General features: G+C 46.7%; 1 protein-coding gene across 1 annotated transcript; it reads right to left on the bottom strand.

Moving 5' to 3' along the window:
* LOC144598503 (cystatin-A-like) lies at window positions 1-6951 on the bottom strand. The gene is made up of 3 exons (XM_078408660.1): window positions 6760-6951; window positions 2342-2443; window positions 1-758 (listed from the first exon to the last, which is right to left on the bottom strand). The coding sequence occupies exons 1-3, from the start codon at window positions 6877-6879 to the stop codon at window positions 639-641; spliced, it is 342 nt and encodes a 113-aa protein (XP_078264786.1). The 5' UTR covers window positions 6880-6951; the 3' UTR covers window positions 1-638.
* Window positions 6952-7519: the final 568 nt, after the last annotated feature.

Raw genomic sequence — 7519 nt, 5'->3', positions numbered from 1 at the left:
TTCAATCAATCAAAAAGCTTTTTATTAAGATGTAGACAAGGACATTTAAATGCTGGTTTGTTAAAAAAAAGACAGTGCTGGAGTAATTCAGTGGGTCAGGTAGCACCTCTGGAGAACATGGATAGGTGACGTTTTGGTTTGGGACCCTTTTTCAGACTGAAGTGTCCAGACCTGAAATGTTACCCATCCATGTTCTCCAGTGATGCTGCCTGGCCCACTGAGTTACTCCAGCACTTTTTGTCTGTTTAAAATTCATAAAATCTTCCTCTTAAAAATGCTGAGTACAACACTGAAAGCACATGTCATCGCAACAATTCAGTTCCAAAACCACACCCATCCCTTCATTAAACATCAACTGCATCGCCACAAGGTTGAGAGAAATACCTTTACGTGATCCTTTGATTACAAGATCTCTTCAGTTCTGCCCAGGGGGGCACATATGGTTTTTTAACCCCATACATTCTCCCCTTTCCATCCATTTAGGTTTAACAAACATATTGATGGCCTTTGCAGATTATACCGTTGATAAAGATAGAAATTAATTATGCAATAGAACAGGAATCACACTTTAGGTGAAGTTAAGATTGAAGACGAGGTGTGTTGTGCAGAAGCCAGCTCAGTGAAGGCAAGGTCACTGTTCAAAGAGTGTCATCAAGTGACTTGCCTCCCTCGATCGAGCTCACAGATCTTTTACTTCCACTGTAAGGAAGTGTTTCATACACTTCCACATGGATGTATTCATCTGGGCCACAGCGGATCTAAAAAACAAAACAAAGTTATTGTTCCAGACGAAAATATCCAAATATATAAAAGTTTAAGCTGAAAATATTCAAGACTGGAAAATGGAGTTGAAAGACACAGCATGGTTGGTCCACACTGACCATCGATCACCCGTTCACACTAGTTCTGTGTTATCCCACTTTCTCATCCACTCCCTGCACACTGGGGGCAGATTCCAGAGATAAATTAACCTACAAACCTGCACGTCTCTGGGATGTGGGAAGAAACTGCAGCACCCGGAGGAAACCCACGCTGTTACAGGGAAGTGGTGTAAACTCCACACATACACAGGATCAGAGGTCAGGATCGAACCCTGGTCTCTGGCACTGTGAGGCAGCAGCTCTACCAGCTGTGTCACCGTGATATTGACCAGGCCAGGTCTCACAGCTCAGAGAACCAAAAAGAAGCAATCTCCTTTAACACTAAATTATTTTGAATGTCTGAACAAGGATAAAGAGGAAAGATGTGCAGGAAGGAACTGTAGAAGCAGGGCAAGGGTACCAGGGTGGAAGATCGTGCACGATCTTGTTGAATGGTACAGTAGGTGGCCCAAATGACCTCTCTCTATACCAGTGCAGGCATCACTGGAACACTTAACAAAAGGGTCAACTTTAGAATTTAGGTGGGCGATAAGGGGAGAAGATACAGTAACTTTCAACAAATAACCAACTGAACAGTGCAGGTGATCAGAATTACTCTTCAAAAATGGAAATAGATGCACACGAGATAACTGAATGCTACCAAGGTCATAATGTGCCGCAAAGGACTGTAGATGTGATTTATACCAAAGATAGACACAGCGCTGGAGTAACTCAGCAGGACAGGCAGCATCTCTGGAGAAAAAGGATAGGTGACATTTGATGGAAGAACCATTTCTCAGAAGTCAAAAAGGGTCCTGACCCAAAACATCAACCATCCGTTTTCTCCAGAGATGCTGCCTGACCTGCTGAGTTACTCTGGCACTTTGTCATGTTTGCCAGAGACACTGGCCTGTTCTTGTATTGTACTGTGTTAAATGTACACCGATCAGCCAAAACATTATGACCACTGACAGGTGAAGTGAAAGCATTATCTTGTTACAATGGCACCTGTCAAGGGGTGGGATATATTAGGCAGCAAGTGAACAGTCAGTTCTTGAAGTTGATGTGTTGAATGCAGGAGAAATGGGCAGGAGTAAAGACCTGAGCGACTTTGACAAGGGCCAAATTGGGAGGAATGTGTCACAATACACAGTGCATCGCACCCTGCTGCTTATGGGGCTGCACATGGAGGACCAACAGCATATTAGGCAGGTGGTCATAATGTTTTGGCTCATCAGGTCATAATGTTTTGGCTCATCAGGTCATAATGTTTTGGCTGATCGGTGTATGTAGTTAAGCACAAGCTCAAGAATATACCTTTCTAAATGAATTAATGATAGCCCAAAGTGCACATGTAAGCAAGAGTAGGAGCGTTTCATTGTCGGCACATATGACAATGAGATTCTTACTTGCATCAGCTTCACTGGCCTGTAAACACAACACTCATAGATAACATAACAAACATTCAATAGCAAACTTACTTTAAAGAAGTGATTGGTACCAGCTACAGGTTGTGATCTGTAGGCCAGGACCACATATGCAACAAGTGTTTTATTAAGTTGATTTTCAATATCAGACTTCACCTGAAAAATACAAACAAAAAAAGTTTAAGACGACAGAAGGACTTGCGATCTTTAGATAGGAAAAGTGCCCCAGGCTTTCAGTAGCAGTGATGCAGCAGGTACTGCTGCTTCCTCACAGTGCCGGAGACCTGGGTTCAATCCCAACTGCCGGTACTGTCTGTGTGGAGTTTGCACGTTCTCCCTGTGACTTTGTGGGTTTTTTCCGGGTGCTCCGTTTTCCTCCCACATTCCAAAAACACGCGGCTTTATAGTTTAATTTGCCCCAATGTGGAGGACGTGATGGTGGGTTTACTGGACGTGTGCACGGGTGATCGATGGTCGGCGTGGACTAAACTTAAACTTACAAAAAGCTTGTCCCGCACATCTCCTTTAAACTTTGCCCCTCGCACCTTAGAGCTATGCCCACATTTATTTGCCACTTCTGCTGCTGGAAATATTTCTAGGTTTTTGTCAAGAGTGCTGTCAAATATAATCGCCATGCTCGAACGGAAAGATTTGATGGGTTGGGCAGGCTCGGACTTTATTCCTTGGAATATTATTCCTTGGAGCCCAGGAGTCTATGGGGTGATCTTTTCAGGTGCACAGATTCACAAGAATAGACAGGGTGAATGCACACTGTCTTTTACCCAGGGTAGGGGAATCAAGAACCAGAGGACATACGTTTGAGGCGTGACAGGAAAGATTTAATAGGCACCCGAGGGGTAACTTAATTTAAAATGGTTAGCAACCGGGAGCAGGCAATGGCAGACTGAGCGCAAGCGTTTGACAAAACGATTGCCAAGTCTATGCTTGGTCTCACCAACGTACAGGAGATCACATCGGGATCTTAACATGTTTCTTTGAGAATTACAGAGCTCCACCACTGTGACATTGTTTTATAAGAAGTTGGCCTTTCATTCACTATTTAAAGCTTTTTCTTATCTTGTGGAATTTGTGCAAGTTATGGATGATACGTGTTTGGGTGTGGTCCGGGTCTGTGTGTCTGCACAATATTTTCATTGTACCAGTACTCCACGTCTTGACAAACCTTTTGATTTGAAAGCACAACCTGGTTTGTCACTGTTGGCACAAGACTACTAGAAATTATTTAGTTTTTGTCTTAGAGACACAGCCTGGAAACAGTCCCTTCGGCCCACCGAATCCATGCCACCCATTAATCACACGTCCAACATGCTACCTCTCTGTTACCCCACTTTCTCATCCACTCCCTGCACACTAGGGGCAAATTAGAGGCCAATTAACCTCAGACCTATACTGGGCAGGATCAAACCCAGGACTCTGGCGCTGAGGAGACAAGAGCAAGAAACTCTTGCTATCCTCTTTGATATTATTGGTTGGCTAGCTTTTGTATTTCATCTTTTCTTCCCGGATTACCTTTTTAGTTACCTTCTGCTTTTTTTTGTTAAAGCCCTGGCATCCCACTAATCTTTACAATGTTATATGTCTCCTCTTTTAGTTTTATGATATCCTTGACTTCACTTGTCAGCCACGGTCACTTCATTATTCCCCTAGAATCTTTCCTCTTCTTCTTTGAAATGAAAAGATCCTGCATTTTCTGAATTATTCCCAATAATTCCTGCCATTGCTGTTCCACCATTTTTCCTGCTAGGGCCCCTTTCCAATCATCTTTATCCAGGTCCTCCCTCGTGCCTCTGTAGTCACCTTTGCTCAACAGAAATACGGACATATCCGATTTCATCTCGCTCTCAAATTGCAGGTTGAATTTTATCATATTGTGGTCACTGCCTCCAAGTGGTTCCTTTACCTTAAGCTCTCTAATCAAATTTGGTTTAGTACACAATACCAAATCCAGAATTGCTGCTTTAAGAAACCATCTTGGAGACACTCTACAAATTCCCTCTCTTGGGGTCCAGTACCAATCTGATTTTCCCTGCATATTGAATTCCCCCATGACCACCATAACATTGCATTTCTTGCATGCCGATTGTATCTCCTGATGTAACTTGCATCCTACTCCTGGCTACTGTTTGGAGGCCTGTAAATAACTCCCATCAGGGTCTTTTTACCCTTACAGTGTCTCAGCTCTACCCACAAGGATGCCACCCCTTGCAAAGGGCTGAATTTCATTCCTTACCAGAAAAGCTACCCCACCCCCTTTGTTGTTTCGATAGGCCGCATAACTTTGGATATTCAGCTCAGCTCCTCCCAGCTACATCTCCGTAATGTCCACAATGTCGTACCTACCAATTTCTAACTGCGCTATCAGTTCATCCACTTTGTTCTGTACACTACAAGCATTCAAATACAACACCTTTAAATCAGTATTCACCCCCTCCCCCCTCTTCTCACATCTGTCACGACTTTACCTGACCTTAGTCTCTTATCTCTTAACTTTCATCCTACTATTCTGGAGACAGTCTCATTCTCCCCGCAACCATCAGGCAGAAGGTACAGAAGCTTGAAGTTTGCACCCCCACACTCAGAACAGCTTCTTCCCTTGTCACCAGGCTTCTCAACATTCCTTCCATAAACTAGGTTCGTCCAATTCACCTGTACCCCATTGCAGACATTGTTTCTGATGTGCTGCAATGCTGAGAACTGTATTCTGCACTCTGTATCTTCCCCTTTGCTCTACCTATTGTACTTGAGTTTAGCTTGATGGTATTTATGTATAGTATATCCGATTGAATAGCATGAGAAACAAAGCTTTTCAGTGTACCTTGGTACACGTGACTATAATAAACCTGAATCAGATTCCATCAGATGAATCTATGTTGCTTCTACCCCTTCCTTACCATTCCCAGATGGGACATAAAGACAGGGCCAACCAGGTGGGCCGAATGGATGCATGTGTTTCACATTTTCCACCACACTCCAGCACTAACCCCACCCTTCCTCCCACATCTTCAACTGTGGTTGTTCTCCACCATTTGGGATTTTTTCCCCACGTCCACTCTCTCCTCACTTCTCCCCAAGCCACGTTCTCCAACCCTTGAGAGCAGAGAACAGCACAGCACAGGAACAGGCCCTTCAGCCCACAATGCCCATGACTGTACATGATCCATTCCCCTCCATGTGCCCATCTAAAAGCCTCTTAAATGCCACTGTCATATCATACCTGCCTCCACCACCACCCCAGGCAGCCTGTTCCAGCCCCCCCCGCCCCCGTGTAAACAAACTTGCCCCGCACACCTCCTTTAAACGTTGCCCCTCTCACCTGGAAGTTATGCTGCCCTCTTGTCTTTGACATTCCCACCCAGGGGGAGAAGGTTCTGACTGTCTACCCAGCCCAGTCCATGCCTCTCATAATGTGACACACTAGTTGCCAGCTCTCCCCGCAACCTGCAGAGGCCTCACTGCAAGTTCCTCATCATCGCCTAACATCGCTCGGTGCGGCTCGGCCGCGGGACTTGGCTACGCACGGCTCGGTCGCGGGGACTTCCATCGCCCGGTTCGGCCGCGAGACGTCTCAGCGCCCGGTGCGACTCGGCCGCGGGGACTGTGCGGGTCGGTCGGGGACGAGCTGTCTGTCCGTGGGCGCGGGGGGAAGAGAGTGGAAGTTTTGTTGCCTCCATCACAGTGAGGGTGTGTTTGGAGTCACTGTGATGGACGTTTGTGTGGGGGTCATGTGTCTTGTGTTCTTTTTTGTGTGTGACTGCTATGTAGTTTGGTACCGAATGACAAATAAAGCTCTGTTGAAACTCTTTCACCCGCCCTTGGGGGCTGAAGCCTTGATCTGCATCTGCTGACTGCGAGCGAGTCAGTCAGTCAGTCAGGGAGTCAGTCAATGAGTGAGTGAGTGAGTGAGTGAGTGTGGGAGGGAGTGTGGGAGGGAGTGAAGGAGTGAGTGAGTGAGTGAGTGAGTGAGTGAGTGAGTGAGTGAGTGAGTGAGTGAGTGAGTGAAGGAGGGAGTGAGTGAGTGAGTGAGTGAGGGAGTGTGTGAGTGAGTGAGTGAGTGTGTGAGTGAGGGAGTGAGTGTGTGAGTGAGTGAGTGAGTATGTGAGTGAGTGAGTGAGGGAGTGTGTGAGTGAGTGAGTGAGTGTGTGAGTGAGTGAGTGAGTGTGTGAGTGAGTGAGTGTGTGAGTGAGTGAGTGAGTGTGTGAGTGAGTGAGTGAGTGTGTGAGTGAGTGTGTGAGTGAGTGTGTGAGTGAGTGAGTGAGTGAGTGAGTGAGTGAGTGAGTGAGTGAGTGAGTGAGTGAGTGAGTGAGTGAGTGAGTGAGTGAGTGAGTGAGTGAGTGAGTGAGTGAGTGAGTGAGTGAGTGAGTGAGTGTCTGCGCCTCCCAGATCCTGCGAATGCACCGGGTTGTTTTTGCAACAGATTAAAGGCGAGAGAGGGAGGGGGAGCTGTCACTCACCGACTCGGCGATCTGCTGTATCTCGGGAGTGACCTCCTTCAGCTCGCTTCTCCCCCCCACAACATGGGGCTCGCCTCCTCCTACCCCGCACCGTCCCTGCTGCTGCTGCTCCTGCTGCATCTCTCTCTCTGCTCCCGACCTGTGGACTGAGCGGCTCCGGCACCGCCGCCTCCTCCTCCTCCTCCTCTATATAAACCCACTCCACCGCAGGATGGCGCGTCACCTGATCACAAACCCTGACTAATCCACTCTAAAGTTTCGCAACCTGGACAAAAGAATGTTTCATCCACGAACAAGTTCGAACAACGATTTCAGACAGACACGCACATCTGAACATTGTTTATCCATTTCTTATTATTTATTGCTCTTACTTAGTTGGGAGGTTCCTAAGTCACATTGACAAAATATTTTGCCCAACGTTTTGCGGGGATTCCTGGATTAAACTGTGTAAAACACACAAAGTGCCGCAGACACATCGTTCTGAGACACCAGGAACTGCAGATGCTGGAATCGTGAGCCAAACACAAAACGATGGCAGCATCTGTGGAGGGAATGGACACATGGGTTGGGTTGGGTTGGGTTGGGACACATGTGGTGTTTGGAAGGGCATGGAGGGGAAAGTGGGAAGCATGGGTCTCGGGGAGTGCGGGAAGGAGGGGAAAGGAGCAGGTCCCCTCCGGGTGCTCCGGTTTCCTCCCACAACCCAAAGACTTGTGGAGTTTGTAGGTTAATTGTGTGTAAGGAGTGGATGAGAAAGTGG

The sequence above is a fragment of the Rhinoraja longicauda genome, chromosome 12 (genome assembly GCF_053455715.1).
Source record: "Rhinoraja longicauda isolate Sanriku21f chromosome 12, sRhiLon1.1, whole genome shotgun sequence".
Lineage (NCBI taxonomy): Eukaryota > Metazoa > Chordata > Chondrichthyes > Rajiformes > Arhynchobatidae > Rhinoraja > Rhinoraja longicauda.
The sequence above is the reverse complement of the archived record's forward strand: the minus strand, read 5'-3'. Positions and strand labels throughout refer to the sequence as shown.

Excerpts from the sequence above, each read along its gene's own strand:
- LOC144598503 (XM_078408660.1), bottom strand. The coding sequence starts at position 6,879 with ATGCAGCAGGAGCAGCAGCAGCAGGGACGGTGCGGGGTAGGAGGAGGC. Across the intron at positions 2,444-6,759 it reads TACAGCAGATCGCCGAGTCG|GTGAAGTCTGATATTGAAAA; the intron begins GTGAGTGACAGC and ends TGTATTTTTCAG. Across the intron at positions 759-2,341 it reads GTACCAATCACTTCTTTAAA|ATCCGCTGTGGCCCAGATGA; the intron begins GTAAGTTTGCTA and ends TTTGTTTTTTAG.